General features: G+C 58.5%; 2 protein-coding genes across 2 annotated transcripts; one reads left to right on the top strand and one right to left on the bottom strand.

Annotated features, from left to right (window-relative positions):
* Window positions 1-1,763: 1,763 nt before the first annotated feature.
* FNDC5 (fibronectin type III domain containing 5) lies at window positions 1,764-15,940 on the bottom strand (the record flags this gene model as incomplete). Its single annotated transcript, XM_082296572.1, has 6 exons — window positions 1,764-2,485; window positions 3,159-3,292; window positions 5,256-5,348; window positions 6,852-7,056; window positions 7,366-7,481; window positions 15,862-15,940. 6 exons carry the CDS (start codon window positions 15,938-15,940, stop codon window positions 2,444-2,446), a joined length of 669 nt encoding a protein of 222 aa, XP_082152698.1. The 3' UTR covers window positions 1,764-2,443.
* A 10,094-nt stretch (window positions 15,941-26,034) lies between these two features.
* On the top strand, window positions 26,035-27,435 carry HPCA (hippocalcin; the record flags this gene model as incomplete). The annotated part of the gene is made up of 3 exons (XM_082296451.1): window positions 26,035-26,412; window positions 26,991-27,096; window positions 27,338-27,435. 3 exons carry the CDS (start codon window positions 26,035-26,037, stop codon window positions 27,433-27,435), a joined length of 582 nt encoding a protein of 193 aa, XP_082152577.1.
* Between the last annotated feature and the right edge of the window lie 211 nt (window positions 27,436-27,646).

Here is a 27,646-nt window from a genome sequence, read left to right as displayed (position 1 = left end):
CTCATTTACAGCATGATTTCCTTACTCTCCAAGCCTGCAGTTATGGGGCATCAAAATAACCCTGGCATTTCTTGCCACACCATGGTGTGAATATTGAACTCTGCCCCACACCGACACTTTTAAGTTTAATTCTATTCTTCCAAATGAGTGATCACATCTCTGTCAGGAAAGAAAATAGCTTAAACCTGTCCCTAGGGAACAACAACTGTGAGAAAAAAAAGGGATATGGCCTGAATTCCTAGGGACAACTGTCTTTAAAGCCAGACACACAACCCCCCAACCTGCCAAATTACCAGGCTGAATTTCCTCTGGAGCAGCTCTCCGAGGGTTGCTTGCTCGGCTGTCTGCTCCAGGATTAGGAGGGAGCATCTCCCTTATCATTTTGCACATGCTGTACCATCTGTCCTAAATCTCCCTTTGTAGGGCTGTGGATTCCAAATGCTGTTTCTTTCCTGGGAGATAACAGACGTGGCTGAAGAATTTTGCTAGGTAGGGTTGGGGTGCTATTTATGGTGCAAATTTTTTTATGTCCTGTAGCCAGAGCCAGCTCTGAACCTCCCTGGGTTTCTCCACCCAGACACTGAGAAAATATTTTAGGTTGTAGGTCTGTTTAGGTTTTAGGTCTGGCAAATAGAGAGTCCCCCAGTTCTAGGGTGTGTGTGCTGCTCAAAGCAGGCGAATATGAAATTATTAAATTCAGGTATTACAAGGACACAAGAGATGCCTTTAATCTTTTATTGTACATTATAAAATGTTTATTGCTCTGTCTGTATCAGAGGTGGTGACCTCTCCTTCTTGGTGATGGAAGAGTATGTTCAGGCAAAGGATCCACTGGAGACACCTTTGGGGTTGGCCTGGCTGAGACCAGCACATCTGCAGGTGAACTTCCCAGTGCCTTTCTCCCAAAGCAGCTCTTTGGGAAAGGTTGGTGACAGCAGAAGAGGAGAGATGGCAGCTCCTCACTGCCAGGCTGTTCCTCTGCAGGGACTCCCAACCCAGGCTCCTCTGAGTGCAGGTTTGTTGTGACAAGTTCCAAACCTTCCTCAGGCCAAGCTCTGTTGGCATTTGATGGAAACGAGTCGGATCCTGCCTCATCCCCTAGTGCATATGGAGTGATCTTGTGGAGGAGTTAAATAAATACAGATACCCCATGGCACACTAGAAAGAGTAAATCTTTTTCATGTGATGGTCCTGCATCTACCAGCTTTCCAGAGCACCAGCAATCCCCAGGGATCCTGTCAGCTTACAAACATCAAGCACTTCCTAAGAGAGAGGAGAACCCCAGCCCCTTTCCCATCTATCCATCCATCCATCCATCCACCCTCATCCCGTTTTGGGAAGGACTATCTCCAGCAGACTCCTGCCATTCCAACGTCACCAGAACAGCGCAGGCAGGATGTGTGAGGAGAACCAGCCCTTCCCACACAGAAACATTACTAAAAGAAGCATTTTAAGAACTTAAGCCCTCAGAAAAAGGCCCTTCAGGCCAGAGCCTTCCACAATAAACAGCTCTTGCCCCTGGAGACCTTGCATAGCAACCGGTATCATCAGGTGTTTTGTCTATTTTTTTTTTTGCTGACTGGCTACATTTTTTATGGACCTTTTATCCCACTGGTGGTGGACTCAGGCCCAGCTGAAAACACCACGAAGAAAATGGTTGAAATTCTCCTGGAAGCTAAATAACAGCTTCTGGTGTCCCCTCATGTTGGTCTGTGCCTCAGCGTTCCCCGATTATTTCTGAGGTGAAGAGCACCAGTGTGAGATAGGAGAGACAGCAACAGTGGAGAATGTGCTGCAGCCTGGCTGGAGAACAACCAGAGGGAAGTTCTCCTGGTGGGAATGGAAACTGGGGGATGCCTTTTTTTTCTTGTTTTTGTTAGAAAAACCCACCTGCAAGACGTGTTACACGACACACATTGATGAACGAAGCAAGGCCCGAGCACACAGCAGCCAAAATTTGGCTTCTCGGTGGTGTTTGCGATGAGCTTCCCTCCGTTCCTGCTCGGAGAGGGACGTGCCTGATGCCTGGGAATACCGCCAGGATGGAGTGACAGTGAGACCAGAGAAAGACACAACAGAACCTTGTGCATTCCTAAAACCAGGAAAACTGTCCCAGAAGACGGAGTGTGAGGGTGGAAAGGAGCGTGGGAGACCATCGCTCCAGCCCAGGTGATTCGCGAGTCACGGATCGCTCCGGCAGCGCTGATTCTTCTCCGTCTTCTTTGTTTGGGCGTCATGGGGGTTTTTTTTTTGGGGCAGGATTTCCCTTCCTGGCCAGATGTTTTGCAGAACACAGATGAGGAGGTGGATGCCAGCGAGTGACAATCAGGAGGTCTTGTTTTCCAAATTGCTCTGACCACAACGTTTCACCTCCCCAGTCATCACGGCTCAGAGGCAGAGAGTGAGAGTGAGGGATGGAGTCCATCTCTCGGGCGTCAGGCTGTCATGCTTCAATGATGTTCACTGAGGGCTTGTTTTTTGGAAACTAGGAGAGAAAACAAAGAAAAAAAGGGATGCATAGAAGGGAAAAATCACATCAGAGCTCAGTGCTGGTCGTGTTTTGTGAAAATTCTCGTTCCCACCCCCTCGTGATGACGAAGAAAGGTCAGAGTTGAGGTTTTAGGCTTGTGGGGTTCATTGCTGCTTCTGGACCATCGTAAATCAGTGAATTGTTTCAAGTACTAAATAAATATAGCAGGGATGTGACCAGAAACACGAGGAAGTGAAATTAATTGAAGTACATTAGTATAAATTAAAGCCTTGACCTATTTACACTTTCCACGTCGTGCGTGTTACCATCCTCGCTCCTGCCGATTAACTCTCCAGTTAATTACAAGAGCAACATCCTCTTTGCCACGTGCCACGCCAGGGCTGCTCTGGGAGGACCCAAGGAACTCTTTTTCTTTTCTCCTCTCCAGAGAGATGCTCAGATAATCCAGAAACGTGGCTTGAAATCTGATTTCTCACGGCCCCGCAGGATCCAGGAGGTGGGAGTGAAGCGCTGCCGTCCTGATCAGCAGAGCCGTGGGTGTGGAGGGTGTTCCCTTCCCTCATCCCGGCTGGTGGCGGGGGGGGGAAGGGAGGATTTTGAACAGAGGCTTTTTTTTGGGGGGGTGATTTAACACAAATCCCTTGTGTTCCCTGCCCGCAGCTCTCACCTTGCTGCGCAGGAGGCCCCCGCCCTGGTGCTCGGGAGTGCTGTTCTCCGAGGCGCTCTTGGCTTTCTCCTTGCTGTTGTTTGGCTCGTTATCTTTGATGATATCGTACTGTCTGCAGAACAGGGCGATCACCCCTGACGGGAGAAAGCATCGGCCATCATCACACAAACGGGCTCAGCAGCCTGCAGAGATCACAGATCCCTTCTGGCCGGCCTCAGCAGCGTTCCCAGTTCCTCCCATCCCACAGCCGGGCAGCCCTCTGGCTCTTCCCTTCCCCTAATTCCATGCTAAACTAGTTAGACAGGACGACAGAAGATTAATTATATCCCAGCCTCGCTGTTACGAAGTGTTTTAAACCCTGCATTTTGGACCTCGACCAACACCAAGCCCCGCGGTTCAGCGAGCACAGGAGCTCCTGGAATTTGTGCCCGGTGCTAACGTGTCCTCTGATCCCTGTCCTCTGGAGGGAGGAGAAGGAGCTGGAGCTGCCAGAGGAGAGGCACGTTCTGGAGCTGCCAGCACCTGCGAATGGGCAGCAGCACAAGCTGCCAGCGGAAATTTCCTCCCCCACACAGCCAGGCACGTGGAGAGGGAAGCAGGGGCAGCCGTGGCACGTAAGATGACTGCAAATGTCTGTCTGAGAAGCTTTTATGTGATGTTTGGACCAAATAACATCTCTGCCTGCACATTCCAGACACGTCGGTGAAGTAGATGCTGGCAGATGCTGCTTTTCCCTCCCTGAAAAATCTTCCTTAATAGCGAAATATATTTAAGTCTTCCAGCAGCACATCACAAACTGCTCTCTAAAGTGAGTGTGGCAGTTGCCTCCAGGCTTTACTGATAAACACAGTGGCCCAAATTCTTTCCTTGGGAATGTGGATAAATGGCTGATTCCAGGAGAAAAGGCGTTAACGTCTGCCACAGCCACACCTTGTGTGATTTTCGTGGGTAAAACTGAGGCACAAAGACATGAAAATTGCCAGAAACACAAGAGCTGGGGTTCGGCTCAATCCAGAGCTCTGGTTTGGACTGGTTCCATTTGGATTTGGCCAAACATGGTCACACAGGACAGGTTAAAAGCTGGAAGGAGGTTTTTGTGCATTGAGACTTGTGAAGAGAGATTCTCCTCACACCCCTTTTCCTTTTTAAATGCAAGTAATTTGTCTGGAAGGGAAATTGTGGGATTAGCAAATTCTTTGTTCCCAGCTGATCCGAGTCTCAGATTATTCTCCAGCGGGAGCTGAATCAGTTTTCAGTCACCCCATGTAATTATTCATGATTATTTTCCCTGGCAGGGCATTGAAATTGGGATGTGCACAACTAAAACATGGCATAAATGCTGGGAAAAAAACATGGCCTAGAGGTTCTGGAAATCTTCTCATTTCTTTTAGGTTTTCATGTGGTTATTGGCTTTAGGAATAATTTGCTGTCCGGTCTCTGGAGATGCAAATAAGGGCAAAAAACCCCAATATTTTACATGGAGCTGATTCAGTGTCACCTGGATTCCTCCATCCCCTTCTGTGTAAAATTTATAAATAAAAAATAAAACTAAAAGTAAAAAAAAAAAAAATAGAAATAGAAATAATGGGTGTGGTGAGCAAGACTCTTAAAATCTGTTTTGCCTGAGCACTGGAGTCATATAATATCCAGAAATTTACTGCAACCTGGAATATCTGAAGGACTCAAGGCATATCCTGTTGGATATTTGGATATCTGGAAACGTTCCAGGACAGGGCTTGAAGCAACCTGGTCTGGTGGAAGGTTGGGGTGGAACAAAATTATCTTTATGTCCCTTCCAGCCCAAACCATTCCATGATTCTGTGGCTGAGGGCATCATAATCAGGGCAGTCTGGAAAAAAATGAGATTACAGGATTAGCCATAGGGAATTGCTTCCATCAAATCCATTTTCTACTTCCTGGTGGACCAAACTTGAGGTGCAAAGCCCAACCTGAGGTGCCCTTACAGCTGAGAGCTCCGCACTTTTTGTGGGGGGAAGGGTTTCTTCCCAGGTTTTTCCGTGATTCCACGTGCAGCCAGGCATTCCTGAGGGATATCCCATGGATATGACACACTTCTGACAGAGAGGTTGCACTGACCTGCCCACATAAACAACACCACAACAATGATGAGAATTTCCCCCGCTCGCAGCTGTTGGTTTTTCTTCGCCATCTCCTTCATTGTCACCTCATCTGCACAAGGGGAAAGAGACACCGTGAGACCCAAAACCCGGCTCAGACCCTGCTTTAGCAGCACCCCCGACCCCAGTCAGGGGTGGCAGGGGGCAGAGCCAGCAGGGAGAGAGTCCCGAGACTCCTTAGGGCACTGGGGTTAGGATTTAGGAAGGAATTCCTCCCTGTAAGGATGGGGAGGCCCAGAGCAGCTGTGGCTGCCCCTGGATCCCTGGAAGTGTCCAAGGCCAGGTTGGACAGGGCTTGGAGCAGCCTGGGATAGTGGAAGGTGTCTCTGCCTGTGGCAGGGAGTGGAATGGGATGAACTTTATGTCCCTTCCAACCCAAACCAGTCTGGGATTGTGGGATTCATCCTGTGCTTCTGTGACATCCCGAGGGGACGGGGCTCAACAGGCGGCTGCCACGGGGTGAGCCCACATGTCATCTGTCCCCGTGGCTGCTCTCTCTGCTGTCCCTGTCCCTGTTAGTGCCATCTGCACCTGTCACAAAGCCTTGCATGCTCCAGCAGTTGCAGCTCAGCAGCGTGGAGAGCCTGGCAGGATATTTCTCAGCGGAGCTCTGGGATTCAGAAACGAGCGGAGCCTTTTTGCAGGGCGTAATTCGCCTCCTTGCCTTCAAAGCATTAAGAAGATTACAGTTCAGGCCCCCAGGAAAGGAGCAGTGCTCCTCTTAGTGCTTGCAGATAAACAGTAATTCAGGATTTACAGCCTCCAAATCAGTTTAATAAAGAGAGTCGAGAACTCACGTCCTCAGAACCACGGCCAAAAGCCCTGGAAAAGGCTGGGGCTTCAGCAGGCAGGGAGGGACCTGTGTGTCCCCACAGCCCTGCACTGCCAGGCCCTCTTTGGAGCAGGATTCTTGCTGACAGAAAACCCTCATCAGCCTGGTTTGGCTAAAGAGGAACAAGTGAAGGAGTTGCCAGTGAGGAAGTGCCTGATTTTCTGCATGGAGATATTGAAAACCCAGCTGGGAGTGATCCTGCTCTGCCTGACCCTGCCTGGGTGATCTCAAGAAGTCCCTCCCAACCTCAGCTCTCTGTGATTTGGCAGAAATATTGAAAATGTAAGAAAAGTGGGAGCCTCTGGGGTTTTTTTTTGCCCTGAAATCCAAGTACAGGAAGCTCTGTGAATCCCATAAGTGCTCTGTGAGCACAGTGGTGTGCCCAGTGCTGGTTCCACGTGAGTTCACAGGCTGGCCAGGAATTTGCCCCAGCATTCTCCACTTGTAGGGAGCAGGACACAGAGCTGGAAACCTTCTCCTTGTCACTTTGTTAAATCTCATCTGAAATGGGAGAAAGGAGCAGCCACCTCCAGCAGCATCTCCCTGTCACCTTGTGCCCCCTCCAGCTTTGTCTGCTGGGCACCCTCAGCACATCCTGAGAGGACACTCAGCCCCAGGAGTGTGTTTATCCCACAGGGTTTCTCCCAGCTCCTCTCACCACACAGGATCCTGTTCCTCTCTGCGGAGCCCTGTGTCCCAGGGGCCACGTAGGAACTCACCCACACTTGCCTTTATTTTTAGAGGCTAGTTTCTCAGCTTCCCTGGGGGTCTTGAAGAGGACTGGCTCACTAGCAGGGCTCTGGCCTTGGATGCTGATGGATTGGACATGCACAATGTACTCAGTGTCTTCCTCTAGGTCCCAGAGGGCACAGGAGCGGGTGGTGGTGTTCACCTCCTGGATGAAGCGCAGCATCCGCACGTCCTTCTTCTGGAAGCCGAGAGAGGAGAGCACAGAGTGGTGGAGAGGCCTCCCGTGTGCACTGCTGTCACCTAAGGCCACTGATTCCTGCCCTGCCCACCACGTGGATGTGGAGAAACCATCGGGATCCTTCCCTCTCTGCAGCCACCAACACGCAAAGCGCCGCTGCAAAGAGGACGGGGAGCCAAATCCCCTCTCGGACCACGAGGGACAGGACGAGAAGGAATGGGCTTAAACTGCAGCTGGAGGGTTTGGGAATGGAAGGGACCTGGGGAGGAGATGGACATGGCTGAAAATGGGTAATTCTAGGCACGGTACCTGCTGGGAAATTGCAAATCCAATGACAACTTCGTCTTCCAGGACATCCCAAGTGACCACGGCCGAGTTGGCTTTCAGGTGTTTGACTGTGACATTTACTGGAGCCGATGGGCTGTCTGCAAGGAGGGAGAGCAGAGCCTTTACAGGGGCAGGAGGCACAGTGAGGGCAAGGAAAGGAACACAAAAGGACCTTCCTCAGGGTCCATTTTGGATATGTGACCTGGAAATTGCAGGTACTCCAGGTGTCACTTCCCAGGAGGTTCTAGGAGATGTCAACAGAGAGTATGAGTTACATTCAACATGGATTCAAACTAACAGAGGGGAACTTTAAGTTAAATATGGGCAAGAAATCCTTCCCTGGGAGGGTGGTGGACGTTGCCCAGAGAAGCTGTGGCTGCCTCATCCCTGGAAGTGTCCAAGGAGCAACCTGGGCTAGTGCAAAGTGTCCCTGCCCACGGCAGGGGGTGGCATTGGCTGATCCTTCTGTGCCTTCCAAGGTTTCCATGTGTGAAATACCTGACCCTTGGGAAGAGTTTCTTGAACACCACAGCCGAGCCCTGAGCAGCTCATTCATCCCATCCTCCCCAGCCATGTTTTTCCCTGTTGTTCCCTATTACAGTCTGACAGTGACAGCTGGGAGGAAATTCCAGCTCTGCCTTGGAAGTGCACACAGAAGGAATGCTTTGATGAGCACTCTGGAGGTTTGAAACGCGGGAGTGGAGTAACCAGGAGAGTTTCTTTTACTTTTCCCTGTGAGCCTGGCAGGAAATGTTCCCTACAACGTTTTGTGGCTGATGTGGGAGCACATCCAGCCAGCATCAACTTGGAGCTGCCAGGACACGCTGCCACGGCTCCGGTGGGTATTGAAATGTGGGAAGGGCAGGCCAGGAAAGCAGGAGCCTGAGGCTCTGTGTTTATTCCCAATTCCAGAGGCAGCTGCATTTCCAGCAGGATGGCCCCAGCCTTGCCAAGGAGAGCTGGGCTCTTGCACACCCTCCCCAGGAGCCTCTTCCCGAGGGAGCTGCCCAGTCCAAAGCCCATCCTGGCATCTCGAGGGAAGGTTTTACCTCCCAGCCTTGGCACAGCCCTTCCAGCTGGACTCTGTTGCTGCTCCCCTGGTCAAATTTAATTCACAATCTTCAGCTTGTGCCCTGATCCCAAAGCAGTGAATGCTGATTAGCTCCAGGGAGTCAGTAAGGTGAAGAAGAGTCGTTTTAGTCTGACTTTTATAAGCAATTAATACTTTTACATCATTATAACCACCCCTTTGGGGCTGGGACGGGTCACCAGTACAAGAGGGATGCACTTGTGCCCCTCTCCAGTGACACTTGTTGGATTTATGGTCATTCCCAGCCGCCCAGATGGGGCTGAAAATATTCAAGCTGGAGTGTCAGTGTCTGACATCACTCCTGGTGAATGTTCCCTCGGGAACAGAGGAATAACAGGAGCACAGAATTCCCCAGCTGAAGGTCACTTGGCACAGCGATCCCTTATTCCTTTCACAGCCAGCAGGGAGACCCTTAGGAATGGGATGTCTGGACAAGCCATTCGAGCCAGACTGATTCTAGTGAATCCCTCAGTGAGAAAAAAAGTCACTGAATGGCTGAATTCACACAAATTTGGGACTTTAGGAGGAGCAGCAAATCTCTGTGATTCCACAGAGGGATGTCATTCCTCTCTGGAGTAATGATGGAGTCAGCACTGACCCAGAGCATTCTCATCTCCCAGGGCCTGGCCCTCATGGAATGAGGCAGAATTCCCCATCTGTCCTCTTGGAGAACAGGAACACTCATCATCCTGCAGCAGCAGGGCCAAGGACAAGCTGAGGAGGGAGACAGATTATCCTCCCCATCCTGGAAAAAACCCTTCCAAACCCGGCTGTGACACCAGGAAGGGACGTGGGTCTGCAGCTCCTCACCTTCCCCCGTGACTGAACCAACAAAAGTCGAGTCTAATTTTAGGAAGGGGCGGTCAGCAGACAGGAATGTGCACAGGGAAGGTCTGTGAGTCATGCCTGATGAATTTTTGCTGGAACATACGGAGGACATGACGGAGTTGAGGGATGGGAGACAAAACAGTCTCCAGCTGCAGCCGAGCACTTCGCCCTTCCCGGCTGCACCGCTCGATCCCGGCGTGGTTGTCTTCCCTGGATATTTTTAGGAGTGAAATAATTTTTTTTTAGGAGCTACCACTGACTTACCCAGCTTCAGTTGGAGGAGGCCTTTGAAAAGAGATGAATTAACCCCACAGGAACAGAGAGCAGAGATCATGGAAAAAGCTGGGAAAAGGGAACGGCACTCGGAGTGCCCGGGTGCCTGTTGAAATTTGTGACCTTGAGGGAGGCACAGCATAAAAGGTGTCCGAGTTTCCTGATGGCAGAAGATGTGGGGGAGTTGGGAAGACCTTGAAGAGCTGGAGGAGAGCAAAAAACTCTTCTGGGAAGTGGTGGGAGAGGGTGGAGAGCTGTGAGGCAGGAGGGAAGCACTCGGCAAAGCTGAAACCCAGAGCTTGAAGCCTCCAAAACTGGAATCTGGATGGAAGTGAGGGAGAAATCACCTGGAGTGGGTGGTCAGGAACATTCTAGAACCCCTGTTTATAGGAATACCTGAGAGAGGGATGGGGTAGTGAAGTCAGCAGCTCTAAAATCCTGGAATCTGGGACAGCAGATCCCAGTGTGCCTTCCCTTGCACTGCCACAGATCAGGAGTAGCTACACCCAGATCAGTGGTGTCAAACCAGCATAAAAACGCTAAAAAGAGAATTAAACTCTGTTTGACAGAAATACAAACCCAGGAAAATGAATTTCCTGCTCCCAGAGCTGCAGGGATCATTTGGAAGCACAATTTTCATCCGTGAGGTTGCTTTTCTCCCCGTTCCCAGGAGATGAAATGATGAGATCATGACTTCCTAAGATCTAAAACACCATTCCAAGATATTCCACACGACTTTTGGCTCCCTGGCCCTGTTGCAGCTCTTTGTTAGTGCCAGCCTGGCTGAGATCAGGTGGAAGAAGTGTAATTCCTGTAATTTCCCAGCTGGCTGCAGGGGGTCGGCAGCTCAGGCAGGGCCTTGAGGTGCCAAATCCAAGTTTTTGCTTCCTTCTGGAGTCATGTGCAACTCCTGGAAACTTTGCTTCTGTGCCTGTGGCAGCCAGGAAAGCTGCTGGTGTTCTGGGAGCGGGCACAGAGGGTGGGAATGCTGCAGGGATGGCAGGGAATGGGTTGTGGATCAAGTCTTTCTCGTGCCTGTTTACTCCAGGGCAGCACATTCCCTGTCTGCTCCGTGAGGGAATGGTGCAGAATTCCTGGTTTAGCAAATCCCACCCTGCAAACTGGCAGAGGATCTGCTTGACCGAATTTGGATGGAAAAATATTCTCATTTTCATGTCAGCAGAAATCACTCCACCCCTCATTAAGGGAAACCCTGGTGATTTAGGCTGAAATCGGGAATTTAAAATGCGAATGGCAGCTTAAAAACCCGAGGATTTCTAAAATCCCATCTCGTTTCCTTCCCACAGAGTCCGAAATCTTCCATCCCCCAGGCCCTCGTGTCCCAGCCCTCTCCTACTCCGCCGCCCCTGGGGCCCTTCTGGCAGGAGCAGGTCGGAGCCTCCTCTGTGCACCAAGAAATCCTGAGCCGTGGAGATGATCCTGAATCCCTTCCCGATGCTGAGAACCCCTCCCAGCCTCCCATTAAATGTTTTCCTCGTTATTGTTGGACTTTAATTGGAGAGAGAGGAACCCCCCGCACACTTTACAACTCATCCCTGGCTTCGTTATGGGCACACCTGGCACGAGGAAGAGGAGCCCACGCACTTCCCTGTGAGTTGGCTTCCCCATGGGAGCTGTAGCATGGATGGGGTGAGAGGGAAAAAGAGCAGGGAGAAGATTTGTGTCCATAAATCCAGCTGTCAGCTGGGAATGTGGGGGCTGGGGATGCTGAATATTGGGGTGTCCAAACCCTGGGGTGTCCTATAGGATCCTATAGGCAGCACTGAAGGAAAGGAAGAACCTGTGGAAATGTCACACCCTTGGGGGTCACCTCAGGCCAGCCAAGTCCAGGCTATAGGTCTGGAATTAGAGCACGTTCCTGGATTTATCTCCCCAGCCAAAGGACTCAAACCCCAAAACCCCCTTCTGAATTCACCTTTCCCAGAAACTCGGGTCATGTGGAGGTGCTGGGAGTTGCATCCTGCATGGCTGAGGCTGTGCTGTAGTCCCAGCATTTTCCAAGTCACTCAGCTCCTCTCCCAAGCAGCTCCTTCCCTGCTGGGAAGGGCTGAGCTGAGCTGCCTCAGAGCCCCAGAGACATGGTCTGGTGAGCTGAGGCTCTGAAGCAGCTCAGCCCGTGCTTTCCAGCTGCCCTTCCCTGCACAAAGCAGTGAATTCCAGCCTTGATGCCCAGTGACTCTTGATTCCTGCACCACAACCTTCCCTGCAGATGCAGGAGATGGAAGGGCACGACCCGAAAGGAACAACCCTAAACCCGTGTGATGTTTTCTGCCAGCCCCGCTGCCTTTTCCCTGACTTTGGATTCACACAGAGCTGCTTTTGCTGCTTCTCTGAGCCTCTCTGTGCTCTCCCAGCATGGATCCCATCCGTGGATGTAATTGCTTGTGGGTTTTATGGGTTGTGTAGGAAGGGCTGGCACATTGCTCAGCGTTCCCGAGGGTTTTAATGAAGGGAGCCCCATGGGGAATGTGTGGGAGCAGGGCCCGTCCCGCTCCCAGCCCCACGGGAAGCGGAGCTGTTTGCAAAGATCCAGCGATTTCAAAGAGCAGAGAGGCCAACTGGTGGTTCTTCAGCTGGGAAAGAGGCAATTATTTCCTACTGACCGCCCACTTCCCCATAAAAATGGGATATTAATAGGCCCCCAGCCCCCTCCTGCCCACCCCTTGGCTCCGTGGCTGATTCCCCAGGGAGCAGCTGCCCAAATGTGCCGCTGGAAATGCTGCCAGGGAGCACAGAGACTGTGGCCAGCCAGCTACTGAGAGTTCCTCAGGGCAGAAGGAAGGGATATTTCTACCTTGGAGAGACCCAAAGACAGGCAGGATTCTCTTGGGTCTCCCCAGTGCCACGGTTTGGGTTTAAATGCTGCCAACTCGGAGCAGAGTCGTTGCCATCGTGACATGTTTTATGCAGGACCCAAATATCCACAAAGAACTGGGTGCCACGGGCTTTTCTAGCTCCTCTTATCCCACACCTCTGTCGTATCAGAGAAGTCAGAGGGGGTGAGGAAGCCTGGGAATTTCCTGCTGGCACCAGACCTCTCCCAGGATTTTGCTGCCTGCTCCCAGCCCGGCTCTGCTCTTGTATCCCGTTTTTTACTGCCCACATAAAGATTTGCAGCTTCATTGCTCAATACATTTCTGCTTTTAACTGAATTATGCTCGATCCAGGCCCTAATCCATCCTCTGGGCACTTCATAAACCAGCAAGAGTTTATTTAGCAAAGGGTGAGGATGTATCCAGGACCAGGACACGGATGACACTCTGTGGAGGACCCTGCCACAGAATGCACGCTTAATATCTGCAAACACACCTCTCTGGGAGGAATCTCCCTTTTCCACAAGCATATTCCCAGCAGGAGACAGCGTTTGGAAGAGGATAGCTCAACCTTGGCTGCCTCTCCCAGCACCATCCCTGCTGAGAGCCTGACACCGGGGTTAGAAACCTCCACATCCCAATTAAATCCCTCCTACGCCGAACACAGGAATCAATAAAGTGCTTACACCACCCCATCAGCCGGCCAGGAATCTCCCCGGCCTCTGGGATGCAGGGAAAGGGCTGGAATGGGTTGCTTTGTTCTTTCCAAATAGCTGAGAGACCTTTCCCTGCTCTCTTGAGCGTGCTGAGCGTGTTGCTCGCCCTGATCCTGCCAGCCCGTGGGTGATCCCAGCTCCCCGGGCTCAGGGGAGCACATCCAGCTCGGACAAGCTGGGAATCAGCACCTGGAGTGAGATTGTCACCTTTGCTTTGCTGTCCTTCCCCCTGAGGCTGGGGGGGCTTCCTGGGGAGGGGGTGAGGGGGGTTTGCAGTGGTTCAGGGGGTGAGGACACTTCAGAGCTGAGTAGAGACCAGAATCCAGTCAGGGGGGTTTGGCACCTTTTTGGGCAGCCGAGGTGGGGGAGCTGTGAAGGGGCTCCTCAAACTGGAGTAGGTCCAGGTTCTGAAGGCTGGCCCAGAGCTGTGCTGGCAGGGGAGCTTTTACCTGAGCAGTGTGTCACCTCTGCTCTCCATCTGACAAAAATAAACCTGAACTGAGCTGCTCTACGGGCTGGCACCTGGCAGCGAGGCTCTTTGCAAGTCACAGGGGCCGTGGCCTATTTTGGGGTCTTCCATCATCACCCCACTGCTCTTCGAGCCCTCAGCAGTGCCCCCAGCCCAGCCCAGCTCCCCCTCTCTTCGTTAGCTCAGCCTAACGAGGAGGGGGCTGCTGGCAGAGCAAGGCTGTGGCCAAATTAAATCCTATTTCTGACTCGCCAACCATCCCGAGTGTTTCCTCTGGAGCAGTGGGAATGATGGGAGGGCATCACCCACACGGGTGGGATTTGGGGGCCGCCAAAGAGCGTTGGTGTGGAGATTATTTCTCAGCCACCTCATCCTCCTGCTCCTGCTTCCCCTCCTCCCTCACCTTGGCGTCACCTTGGCAAAAAATGGTCCTGCCTGGCCAAAATCCCTGAATCCAGAGCAGGGCCTGTGCTCGGTGCCACCCACCAGCCCTTGCCCTGGCATTGCCAGGGGGGAATTTGCACCAGTGCCCTCCCGGGAACAACAGCTTTAATCTTTCATGACAGGAATTATTTTAAACCCACTCACACAAGCTCTGGGTCCAAAGGGAACAGACCCTGGAGCCTCCATCCCTGCCTGGGAATGATTTCCTCCCCATGGGCTTTTCCAATGACTCCTCCTTGGTGGCCTTGTGGCCACATCATCAGGCAGGGCTGGGGACACGGAGCTGGCGGTGATGCTGCCGCTACCTCTGTGTGACCTTGGGAAAATCACTCCGTACCCTCATCCCTCTGTTCCTGCTCTGGAAAACAGGGACAGCACAAGTTCTCTGCCTCACCTGGCTGCAGGGAGAGCTCGTCAGGACCCTTGGCATGGGTGGCACAGAAGGAGGAGGCAGTGGGGGGTGCGTGGCTCACACACAGCTCCCCGTGAGCTCCCGGGAACGTGGCACGGACACCTCCCGGCCCAGGCAGGAGCAGGAGGTGGTTATGGGCAGAGACACAACTCCCTGTTTACTCTCAGATGCCAAACGAGGTGATTCAAGGATAAGGAAGAGCAGGGAAATGGCCTAGTTTACAGAAAACCCCGAGTGCTGTCACAATTGCAGACGCCTCCATTGTGCCGTGGTGTTTTCCTCGTCGCTCCCTCCCTTTGGGAATGTTTCATTAATCTCCCCGGATCTGGCAGTTGTGAAACAGCAACTTCAGAGGCCGATGCCTGGCCAAGGACGGGTGGCAGAGCTGAAGGGAGCCCGGGTTTGCTGCAGCCCCGACGAGGCCGAATGTAACTCCAGCAACTTCCAGGGCTGGCTGGGGGGCGAAGGAATTTCCACTCCCTGGAGCTCTGCATCCCTAATAATCACCCCCAGCCTCCTGGAATGCCAGATATCCTGGCTGTCAGCATTCTGCAAATCAAAGCAGCTGTTCCACCAACATCTTACAGCCAGCGAAGGAGACAACCCTGGGCTGCCTGGGAGCGCGACTGGTTTGGGCTGGGGAGCTCCACCAGCACTGCCCAGTTTGCACCCACACAGAGGGTGCTGGGGCCAAGGCTCAGCCTGGCCAATGCAGGCAAGAGTGGACTTGGCTCCATCCTGGTAGCTCCAAAATTAGGTCCAGCTCACAGGGCCCACCCTTCCCCAAAGATCCCCCACCTCAGGTGACCTGCTCAGCTCGGAGGGGCCTGGTTTGCATGGCTGGGATGTGCGGTGCCCCTGGAGAGACGGTTCCTGGGGGGCCACCATGGTTCCTGTGGGACCACGGTGCTTCCCCAGCGCTCACAGGGCTCCCAGCAGAGCCTGGCTGGGCCCTGGACAGCCGGCAAGGGGCACTGCCAGAGCTGACGTGCCCGTGGCACCAGCAGAGCAGACCTGGCTTTCCCCCCTCGGATCCGGTTCAGCGCCGTGACACGAACCGGGGCCGCTGCTCAGATGCCCAAAATCTCCCCCTGCCCAGCGCTGGGCAAGAGGCTCCGCTCCCTCTCCCCGTTTCCACATCTCCCCGAGCCGCCCTCCCCGGGGATGCCCGGCTGCGGGCGCCCACGCTGGGACCCGGCGGGGGCGAGAGCCCGGCGCTGCCCGAGCCCGGTGCCGCGGGGCTGCGTGTCCGAAACCGCACCCGATTCCCGGCAAAGTCCCGGCGCCCCCAAACTCCGTCCCCTCGGCGCAGCCCTGTCCGCTCACGCTGCTCCCTCCCGGGGGGTCTCTCCTCGCACCGAGCCCCCTCCGCACAGCCCCGGCAGCCTCTCCCGGGGCCCGGCCGCCCGTACCTGCCTCCACCGGGCGCAGACCGGCGTAGCTGAAGCAGAGCAGGAGCGCGGCGCCGGTGCAGCCGAGGAAGGGCTCCATCCCCCGCGGCCGCTCGGGGCCGGGCCGAGCCGCTCCGGGCCGGGCCGGGCCGGGCCCCGCCGGCGGCGCGTCCTGCGGGCGCGGCGGAGCCGTTCAGCACCGCGGAGAGCGCCGGGGCCGGTGCTGCCGGTACCGCCGGTGCCGCCCGGTGCCGCCCGGTGCCGCCCGGTGCCGCCCGGTGCCGCCCGGTGCGGCGCGGCTCGGCGGGGCTCCGCTCCGCCCGGCAGCGCCCGGCTCGCCTCGGCTCGGTTCGGTACGGTACGGTACGGCTGGGCTCGACCGGGAGGCGGCCCCGCCGAGCCCCGGCTCCGCCCGCTGCAGCGCCGGGCAGCCCCGCTCCGGGCCCTCCCCCGGCCCCGGGGGCGGCGGGACGGGGGCGGCTCGGGCCCCCCACCCAGCACGGCCCCGGTGTCTGCCTCGGTTTCCCCGTGCCGCCCCTCCCGCCCCCGCCGCGGTCCCGGCACAGATCTCCCGGGGGCTGCTCGGGCCACCGGGGGTCCCGCTGCCAGCCGAGAGCAGTCCTGGGGCACAGCAGCGAGGACATGTCACCGCCGGGGTGTCACACAGCCCCTGCGAGCCACCAGGCGCTAAATTCCGTGGCAAAAGGACACGACGAGCCTCTGGAATTAGCCGTGCCTCCAGGTTAATTAACTGGCACCCTCTGATTGATGCTCGCTGGTGATGGGAACAGAATCCAAGTCCCCAGCTCAGCTCCCAGATCCTGCGACACTGGAGGGGGGACCCTGCTGTGACCCCCCCTGCTGCTCCCCACCAGCAGTGAGGTGTCCTGGCCCTGTGAGGGGCTGGACATGGCATGGGTGGCACTGGGCACGGGTGGCAGATTCCAGCACCCACGGACAGGTCTGACTGGGAGCAGCCGGCCATGCTGGGGGTAGGATGTGGTGGGGTCAGGGCTGTGTGTCCCTCTCTGTCTGTCCGTCCCAGATATTCATCTGCCACCTGCCCGGGTGTGGTGGGGACTCCCAGGAGCATCAGTGGGGTCCTCACATTTATGCCAAGCCTGGTCCCTACGGTTTGGTTTATGGACCGATGGGTTCTCTCTGCTCATCCATCCAGCTGCATGAAGAGGGGAGTGAACGAGGTGTGAGGGGCTTGGTGCTGGCACCCTCCCTCCGGCCGTGACCCTCTGGCCGTGCACAGGCACCGGGGTGCTTGGGGGGCACAGTGAGAGACCCCCCCAGCAGAGGCATCTCCTCATGCAGAGGAGATCCCAATGTCCCCAAAGATCCTTCCTGGACAAGCGACAGGCACCCAAGGGAGAACCAAAAAGCCTCAGGGACAGCCCTTGTCCTGCCAATCCTGTGCTGTTCCACCCCTCTTTCCCGAGCCTGGGAATGGCAATCCCCAGCACAGTGTCCGTGTCCGTGTCCGTGTCCGTGTCCGTGTCCGTGTCCGTGCTGCTGCTCCCCGTTGCGGTGCCAGCTGCATCCCAGGGAAAGGCCTGTGGTGCCTCCCTTTCATCTCCTGCCTGGCAGCAGATTAAAATTTCATCACTTCAGTGCTGGAGAAGGTGCAGGGGAGGAGCGGGAGCCCCAGGATGGAGAGGGGGGGTGTTCAGCCTGCACTGAGCCTGGGGGACCCCCCCAGATCCGGTTCTGGAAGGAGCAGGATTTGGGCACAGCCCTGCAGGGATGGCTGGGCTGGATGGAGCAGGATTTGGGCACAGCTGGAGCAGGATTTGGGCACAGCCCTGCAGGGACGCTGGGCTGGATGGAGCAGGATTTGGGCACAGCTGGAGCAGGATTTGGGCACAGCCCTGCAGGGACGCTGGGCTGGATGGAGCAGGATTTGGGCACAGCTGGAGCAGGATTTGGGCACAGCCCTGCAGGGATGGCTGGGCTGGATGGAGCAGGATTTGGGCACAGCCCTGCAGGGATGGCTGGGCTGGATGGAGCAGGATTTGGGCACAGCCCTGCAGGGATGGCTGGGCTGGATGGAGCAGGATTTGGGCACAGCCCTGCAGGGATGGCTGGGCTGGAAGGAGCAGGATTTGGGCACAGCCCTGCAGGGATGGCTGGGCTGGAAGGAGCAGGATTTGGGCACAGCCCTGCAGGAACGCTGGGCTGGATGGAGCAGGATTTGGGCACAGCTCTGCAGGGACGCTGGGCTGGATGGAGCAGGATTTGGGCACAGCTGGAGCAGGATTTGGGCACAGTCCTGCAGGGACACTGGGCTGGATGGAGCAGGATTTGGGCACAGCTGGAGCAGGATTTAGGCACAGCCCTGCAGGGATGGCTGGGCTGGAAGGAGCAGGATTTGGGCACAGCCCTGCAGGGATGGCTGGGCTGACTGGAGCAGGATTTGGGCACAGCCCTGCAGGGACGCTGGGCTGGATGGAGCAGGATTTGGGCACAGCCCTGCAGGGATGGCTGGGCTGGAAGGAGCAGGATTTGGGCACAGCCCTGCAGGGATGGCTGGGCTCACTGGAGCAGGATTTGGGCACAGCCCTGCAGGGATGGCTGGGCTGGATGGAGCAGGATTTGGGCACAGCCCTGCAGGGATGGCTGGGCTCACTGGAGCAGGATTTGGGCACAGCCCTGCAGGGGTGTGGTTCCAGGCTGGGAGCTGCTTCCCCTGGGCCTTCCCTCACCGGAACAGGAGGCTGGGCAGGAGACACTGCTGGGCTCAGGCGTCTGACGGCGCTTCCCCCGTGGCCTGCACACCTGGGGCAGCATCACAAGCCCCGAGTTCCGATGCTGGTGATGCCAGAACAGCTCCGGGAACACAAAGCCCAGGTCCCAGCAGGATGTGCCTCCTTGCCAGTGGCAGCAGCAGCACAGCAGCAGCGCTTCCCTGTCTCCGCAGAGGGAATTCCAAGTCCCCCAGCAGCGAGATGGAGGGATTGGCTCACAAAACCAGGGGTTTGCTGCCTGGTTGGACCCCATCCTGTGCCGACAGGGAGCCGAGGCTGGGCCCCAGCACATAGGACAGGCAGTGTTTTGCCCCAGTGGCTCCTGGAGGATGTGGCAAGGCCGGTCCCTGTCATCTCGCTGCCTCCCAGGCTCCCACAGGAGGGTTTCTGATGTGTCCTGGTATTTTTCCAGAGGCTGAACACAGCTAACACCACAATTCCTTGTTTTTTTCCCTTTCCCCCTTTCCAAATAAAGGAGGAACGTTGCTCTTTTCCAACCCCATGGCATCTGCCACGCTCAGCAGGTGCCCTGGGATGTCACCAATGCACTGAGGTCCCCTCCAGGGGTTCAGGTCCTGGCTGCCCCTGGCTCCTTGTGCTTGTCCTTTCCCTGTCCCTTCTCCTTTCCCACCACTGGCTAAGGCCTTTTGGAGTGTCCTGGTCCCCCTGGTCCCCTCCGGGCTTCCCGTGCAGTGCGGAGCCTCCTCCACCTCCCCAGCCCATCGCTATTCAAGTCACACCACGCCCGTCACGCGTCCCCCGTCTGCCAATTAAGTCACAGCTCTAATTACGCACTCAGGCTCTGCAGACGCTCCTCTTCCCTCTCCCAGCACCAGACGGACACCTGGGAGGCCGCCAGCTGCCCCACTGCTCACACCCAGCCCCGTCCTGTCCCACCTCACCCTCACCGGGCTGGGCTCTGGCAGGAGCCGAGCACCGAGCCCACAACCCTGGGACACCAAAAAATTGTCCCTAAACCCACGCGTTGTGGCGTGGGGCCGTCGTGAGGGGCCTCGTGTGCAGCCCACGAGGGAAATGGGTGCGTGCAGAGATGCTCTGGATGTCCCCCGAGAGGGACGGTGGGGATCACGGTGGAACTGAGCGATGTTGGCAGATCTGGGGGGCTCAGGTGTAACTGTGCCCCTGGAGGAGCTCGGCCACCCCCATGCCTCACCTGCACCTCCCTGGGGCACCCCAAACCCTCGGGGGGAAGGTTCTGCACCCGTCACAGACCCCACCCGCAGCTCCTCACCTGTGTGGGCACCTTCTGGGGGCTTCTCTGGGGTCTTGGTCCCCCCCAGCTCCTGGTGTTGGGTGTGGGGTCGTGCCTGGGGGGGTGCTGGGCAGGGGGAGATGGGCGGGAGGCTGGGGGGTGCAGGGGGTGCTGAGTGCCGTCCTTAGAGAGTGCTGAGGGTGATGTGGGCTGCAGGGGGTGCGGGGGGTGCAGGGTGTGGAACAAGCAGGGGGTTCAGGAGGTGCGGGGAGCCCCCGCATCCCGGCGCTGCCGAAAGCCGCTGCTGCCACCTGCCGACACCGCGCCGGGTCCGGCCCCGCCGAGGGCCGGGGGAGGATTGGGGGGCACAGCCGGGACCCCCCAACATCCCCCGGCACCCCCGGGACAGGATCCGCACCCCGGCCCCGCGCCCGGGCGCGTCCCGGCGGATTCTGCCGCAGGGGGCTGGGGGCAGCCGGGGTTGGCAAGGAGCGGACTGGGGTCCCCACGCTCGGAGCTCCCCGGCTCGGAGCCCCCCGGCCAGGCCCCCCGGCCCCGCTGTCCCGACGGGTCCCCGAGGGTCCCTCGGTCACCCCATGAGATGGGGTGAGACGCCACGAGAGGGAGCCCGGAGCCCGCTCGTGGCCATGGCACTGGTGGCACTGGTGACAATGGTGGCACTGGTGGCAGTGGTGGCAGTGGTGATGGCGTTTAACCCCTCCGTTCCTTGAGGAGGGCGGGGGGACAAGGGACAAGGCTGGGTCCAGACCCCTCTGGGCGCCCTCCCAGCTCCAGACTCCCCCAGTCTCACCCATTTCTTCATCAGCGTGGCCGTGACCTTCCCGGGATGGCAGTGCCACCTCCACAGCCCTCAGTCCCCAGGCTGGGACACAACACGGGCAAGCTGCAGCCCCTCAACAGCCCTGGGCATATCCTGATCCCCCCAGCAGAGCCCTGCTGGAGTCCCAAACTGGGAGAACTGGGGCAGAGCCTGGCTGTGGGCTGCTCGGGCAGCCTGTGACCCTCTGGGCACGGTGACAGAACTGTCCCCATGGTAGGAGAACCCCTCCAGGTCTGGCACCTCTGCAGGTACTGCCAGGGGAGTGACAGAGAAAACGGGGCCCCAGCACCAGCACGGCCACCGCCAGGGCTGGGGACACGCCTGTGCCCAAACCGCCCCAAACCACGTCGCAGCCCCGTGCCACAGGCTCAGGGCACACGTGTCCAGGTGCCAGCGCCCCACGGGGACCGGCACGGTGTCCCCAGGAGCCCCGACCTTGGGCCGGCTGGGCGAGGTGAGCGGGACGTGCTGAGGGCGGCACCGCGGGCACCGCACGTGGGGACACAGGGACGTGGGGACTTGGGGACACGGGGACACGGGGACTTGGGGACACGGGGACGTGGGGACTTGGGGACACGGGGGAGCGGGGACGTGGGGGGACACGGAGACTTGGGGACACGGGGACACGGGGACGTGGGGACACGGGGACGTGGGATGGAGCCGCTCCGTTAGGAAATGTTATGAAACGTCCCCGCATCCCCGCGGTGCTCAAAGATTTAGCGAGAGAATGGCTCCTGATCCAGATGAGATCGGGCATCACAAAGGGCTTTGTATTCCAGGAAGCCTATTAGAGGTTTAAATTATACAAATGGGCTTTTTACCAAAGATCCTCATTATCTGGGTATTTGCTTTTAATCCCCGGCGATTCCCGCAGCCCCTGCCCCACCCTGCCCTGCTCACCTTGCCCGTGTCCTCCGCGGGGCCTGGGCGTGGGGACAGGGGCACGCTCTGGAGTCAGCGTGGGGCAGCGGGGAGGGGTCTGGGGGGTATTGGGGACACCCTGGTACAGCGAGGGGCTGAGCCCTTCTTGCTTTGCCCTCTCCCCTCCCAGTTTGTCCCAGTGTCCCAGCAGGTTTTAGGGATGGTGCCTGATGTGTGCTGAGCACCAAACCCCCCCTGGACACACCCACAGCCACCCTGGACACACCTGGGCTCCTTCTGTGCCACCCTGGCTGTGTGGGCACCAACGAGGATGCTCCCGCGGGCACTTGGGGCCGGTGAGGGCGGCGAGGCTGATGCTGGACCCCAAACCCACCGAGCTCTGGGCACCCTGAGCATCATCGACCCCATCGGCTTGGGGACCACAGCCAGGGCCACGCCGAGGCCATCACGCACCGCCCGGGACACTCAGAGGTGTGTGCGGAGCCCTGCAGCCCGGGGAGCCCTGCACCCCTGTCCTGGGGCACGGGGACACGGCGGTGTCCCCTGCCAGGGTGTCCCCTGCCGGGGTGTCCCCTGCAGCCCCAATCCGCCCTGCTCTGCTGCAGCGGAGCCTCGGGGGCTTCACGGCTGCTATGGCAACGCAGGAAATTCCCACAGAAATCCCTGCGGGGAGGAGGAGCAGGAGGAGGAACGGGAGGAAAACGAGGAGGAACTCCCAGGCGGGCATCACCAGCACCCCACGGCTGTGCCCAGCAGCTTTGGGAAGGTGCCACCGCGGAGCTTGTGGCTATTTCAGCACCCTCCTGGCAGCACCGCGGGGCCAGCGGGACCCGCCCGGGCCAGCCCTGCCTGCCCTGGCACCGCCAGGAGATGGTCCCGCTTCCCAGGGCATCCTGATCCCTGGCAGCACGAGCCGTGGTGCCCATCCCCGTGGCAAGGGGTGCTGGAGGGGGCTCCAGCCATACAAACGCAACGTTTTGGGGTCGAGGGGGTGGGAACCAGGCAGGACGAGCTGGGGGGTGTTTGTCCCCGGTGCCAAGGACCCTGTGAGTCACGGGGGGTTTGATGTCCCTGCCCGTGCCCCCCTCACGGGCATTATCCTCCCTCTCCCTCCCGCAATCCCTTCCAGCGCGGGGATTAGGTGGGTTTAGGGTCGGGTTGGAGTCGGAAATGGGATGCTTTCAGATCAGCCTGCGTCAGCCGTGCCTCTGTCACTCATGGCCAGGGGGATTAAAATAGATATGAAGATTATCGGAGGGGAGGTGGCACCCTCACCTTGGGGCCCCCACTCTCCCCCAGCCCTGGCACTGCTGCCTGTGGGGTGCTCAGCTCCAGCCCCCCAGGACATCTTCCCAACAGCACCAATCTCCCTTTTCCTCACCTTTCTACTCAAATCCCATCCCACCCCCCATTCCAAACCTCTTTCTTAAACGGGAGAGGACAAAACACTGCAGCAGCAGCAGCTCCCATCACCAGTTCCCGTGTTTCCAGCCCAACCCCATTCCCAAAACACTCCACTGGGTTTGACACCAGCACACGAACCCCCTACCTGGAGCTCAGGGAGGGTTCCCAGGTTAATTAGTAGGAATTCCTCGTTCCTGTGGTGTGTCAAAGTCCCCATGCTCCTCGGGGCCTGGGCTGGCCCTGTTCTCAACCTCTGTTTGCCCACTGGAGTTCCAAAACCTCTGGATTTTGGATGCTTTGCCAAGACTGGTCCCTGCCTCCTGCCCTGCTTCAGGCTGCAGTTTTAGGCCTGGCAATGCCAGGTCTCCCTGGGTGTGTGCCCGAAGCCCCTTGGCCTCACTGATCATGGACTGGTTTGGGTTGGAAGACCCCTTAAGGATCACCCAGTGCCACCCCTGCCACAGGCAGGGACACCTTCCACTATCCCAGCTTGCTCCAAGCCCCATCCAACCTGGCCTTGGACACTTCCAGGGATGGAGCAGCCACAGTTTTGAATGCCCAGCAGATTTTTGGGGTGAATTAGCCCCACGCTGGCTCCTTCCCCCCAGCTCCCCATGCTGGAGCAGCCACCCCAGCATGTTCCTGTTCCCCCAGAGCAGCGGTGGGGCCGTGATTTAATCACTTGATGCATTTTTGGTTGTGTAATTCCAAGGAGAGTGGCTCTCGCTCCCATCTGCCCCTGCCATCTGCTCCCCACGGCGATCCCGGGCGCTGCAAATGGAGGGAGCTGGTGCAGGGACCCTGGAAAACCTGCTGGGAATGGCACCTCCCTATGGAGAGCGTCTGTCGGCCCTGGAGCCTTTTCCCAGTGCTCCAAAACCTCTTTGCTCCTTGCTGGAATGACTTGGGGATGCTTTGCTGCCCTCAGATGAGTCCTGGGGACACCAAACACAAAATGTCCCTTTCTAGCCCCAAAACACCTGGCTCGCCACCTTCTTGGGCCAGCAGAGACAGCTTGTCCCTGTGCTCCCAGTGCTCCCAGTGCTCCCAGTGCTCCCAGTGCTCCCATTGCCCCAAGACCTCCCAGAGCTCTCAGTGCCCCAAGACATCTCAGTGTTTCCAGTCCTCCCAGTGCCCAAAGATCTCCCAGTCCACCCAGTGCTCCCACCGCTCCTTCCCAGTTTTCCCATTGCCTGAAGACTTCCCAGTGCTCTGAGTGCTCCCAGTGTTCCCATTGCCCCAAGATCTCCCAGTTCTCCCAATGTTCCCAGTGCCTGAAAACCTCCCAGTGCTCCCAGTCTTCCCATTAACACCAACATCTCTGTCCTCCCAATGTCCCCAACGCCCCCAGCCCTCCCCGTGCTCCCAGAGCCCCCCCAGCCCTTTCCAATCCCCCCTCTCTCCCCAGACCCTTCTCAGGGGCTGCACCCCGAGCTCTCCTCCGTGGGGCAGTGGCCGGGGCGGGTGGGGGTCCCGGGGGATGCTCCGGTGGTGCCCCCGGTGCCGGTGCCTCCCCGCTGCAGCGGGCGCTCCCGGGCTGCGGTGGCGACGGCGGCGGCGGCGACAGCGGCGGTCTCCGGGCAGGTAGGAGGTGGCGGGGATAAGAGGCTCGGGGCGGGGGGGGAGGACACGCACAAACACGGGCGGGGGGCACTGAGGAACCGGAGAGTCCGGGGCACCGGCACGGACCCAGCCCCGGGCACGTCCGTCCCCGCCGGCGGCTGCGGAGTCACCCCCGCCCTGCCGCATCTTCCGGGGCTGCTCGGTGTCCCCCGCGGTCCCGGACGCTTCTTTCAGGGGTGCCCGGTGATGGCTCTCCACGGGAGGGACCCTCCCTGGGCTGTGTCCCCTGCAGTCCCTCTCTGTCCGAGGGTGTCCGGTTTGGGGGAATCCTCTGTAACCCCCCCCCCGCCCCGGGAGAGGATTCCCTGGGGGTCCCCAACCTCCCTTGCGGAGGTGTCCGCCTTCGGGGGGTGCTTGCAGAGCCCTCTTGGGGTGCTGAGCCCCCCACAGGTTCCCTCCCCAGCGGCGGGAGCTGCCCCGGGCAGTGGGGAAAGGTCACAGACCCCGGGTATTGAGGGTGGGGCTCGTGCCAGCCCTGGGGGGACAAAACTGGGGAGCCCTGAGTGGGGTGGGCACAGGCAGATCCTTCCTCGGGCTGCTGGAGCGGGGCTGGAGCCTGGTGGGGGGTGATGGGGAGACTCTGAGGGTCCCATCCCCCTGTAATTGAGGGGTCCAGCCCTACCCGGCTGCTCCTCTTGGGGGGGTCCCGTTTGCCCTGAGATCCAAAAGAATCTTTGGGGAGTTTGGGGGTGCTGGGACCTCTCCCTGCTCCGAATAAGGCAGCTCCTGGCACTGAAGCCCCCCACTGCAGCCCTGAATCCCCCCGAGCCCCTCCTCCCCCACGGAAGGGTCATGACACAGCCGGGGGACACCCAGGGCAGTGCCAGTGGGTCAGGGTCACCACAGAGCCCCCAGGGTGGGGAGCTGAGGTGCGTGCCCGGGTGTGGGACACCCTCCCCGCCCTCCTCCCGACCCCCCTGCGCTCCTCGGGGCTGACCCTGCTGCGATGGGGTGCGCTGGGTCCCCGTGGGCTGTGGGTGAGAGCCCTGAGCAGGGACCTGCCACCCCCAGCCCTCCCCGGGGCTCTGCCGGAGGCATCAAATATTCACGGAGACAGCGGAGGAGCTGAAAATAACCCTCCTCCGAGGGATCTGACCCAGATCCGGCCAGCCCCGAAGCTGGGCTGGACCCAGAACCGCAGGCAAAGCTCTGCCGGGGCCGAATCCGGCCCTGTCCCCTCCTCCGGGCTGCTCTGCCCTGCTGATCCCACCTATATATCACCTATATATTATGCAAATGAGCTATAAGGGCTTATTACGCAAACAGGAGGGGGCTGGCGCTGCCTGGCACTGGGTGGTCCACGGGGCTGGCCCCGACGGCTCAGAGCGGCCAGCGGGGATGGAGGGAGCAGCATCGGCGTCCGGCCGGGCGTCCTGGGGCTGCCAGGGAGCGCTGCCCCGTCCCTCTCCCCTCCTGTAGCGCAGAGGGACCCCCCGAGCCCGGCCAGGCCCCCGGCCCTGCAGCGCTGTGCCAGCGCAATGGGGAAGCAGAACAGCAAACTCCGCCCGGAGATGCTCCAGGACCTGCGGGAAAACACGGAGTTCTCCGACCTGGAGCTGCAGGGCTGGTACAAGGGTTTCCTGAAGGACTGTCCCTCGGGCATGCTCAACGTGGAGGAGTTCAAGAAGATCTACGCCAACTTCTTCCCCTACGGCGACGCCTCCAAGTTCGCCGAGCACGTTTTCCGCACCTTCGACACCAACGGCGACGGCACCATCGACTTCAGGGAGTTCATCATCGCCCTGAGCGTCACCTCCCGCGGGAAGCTGGAGCAGAAGCTCATGTGGGCCTTCAGCATGTACGACCTGGATGGCAACGGCTACATCAGCCGGGAGGAGATGCTGGAGATCGTGAAGGTACCGGGCTGCCCCGTCCTGCCCCGCCGCGGCTCCTGCTGGGCGCTCCTGGCTGTCACCGCGGTGCCACGGTGGTTGTCCCCTCCCGGGGTTCAGGTGGCTTGGGGGTTTCACCCTGTGGGACCCCCGGTGCAGGGCTTGGCAGCACCAGGGATGAGCCTGTTGCTGTTATCAGGGATCAGGCTGTCCCGGAGCATCCCCAATTCTTCCCTGCCTGGGGATGTCCCTTTGTTACCCCATTCCGGACTCCTCCTGTGCCCCAGGGCAGGCAGCTGTCCCCGAGCACACCTGGCGGTGTTGGCAAACGGGCAGGAGACGCTCTCCTTGCCCAAATCCCAACCTGGTGATTCCCATGGCCACTGCGGCGTCATCCCAGTGGCCAAATCCTCCCTGCAGGGGCAGCTCCAGCCCTGGCTGCGCTGGGAGCTGAAGCCCAGCAAAGCCTGATCCCATGGGAAGGGTGTTAAACGCCAGCCCCATTCCCAGGGAGGCGAAGCCTGGAGCTCTGTCCCTGCCCCAGGTGGGCAACGCCAGGTGCCCGCCCCGCACCCACCCTCATCCCCCTCGCCTTCTCCCAGGCCATCTACAAAATGGTCTCCTCTGTGATGAACATGCCTGAAGATGAATCCACCCCGGAGAAAAGGACGGACAAAATCTTCCGACAGATGGATACTAATAACGACGGTAAATGAGAGGAGATGGAGGGGATTAGGGCAAGGTCTCATGGCTAAATCCGGGGCTCTTAGAAGGAGCCGCACGCACGCTGATTAAATGGCTCGTGTCCGCTGGCGTGGCCCCAGTGGCCGGAGGGGCTCAGGGTGCCGGGCACCCCAGGGTGCTCCTCCCGGGTGGGGGGCTATCCCTGGGCTGCGCTGGGTGGTCTCTGGTGCTGGGTGGCGGCTGAACCGTGTCCCCTTCCCCGCAGGGAAGCTCTCGCTGGAGGAGTTCATCAGAGGGGCCAAGAGCGACCCGTCCATCGTGCGCCTGCTGCAGTGCGACCCCAGCGGGGCCATGCAGTTCTGAGCCCCGCCGACCCCTGCAGCCTCCCCCGCCACCCCCGACCCCACCGACGGTCACTGCCGACGGTCACTGTCCCTTGCCCGGTCCCTGCGGTCCTCGCTGTGCCCCCACAGCCCCCTGTGGGATGAGAGCTGAAGCCCAGCTGGGTGAGGGGAGCCCAGGGGACAGTCCCCATCCCGAGGGGGCTCCTGCACTGGCTTGACTGGTGGGAGGA

Source organism: Coloeus monedula (assembly GCF_965178545.1).
Source record: "Coloeus monedula genome assembly, chromosome: 24".
NCBI lineage: Eukaryota > Metazoa > Chordata > Aves > Passeriformes > Corvidae > Coloeus > Coloeus monedula.
Note: the sequence above shows the minus strand (reverse complement) of the source record. Positions and strands in the feature narration are given on the sequence as shown.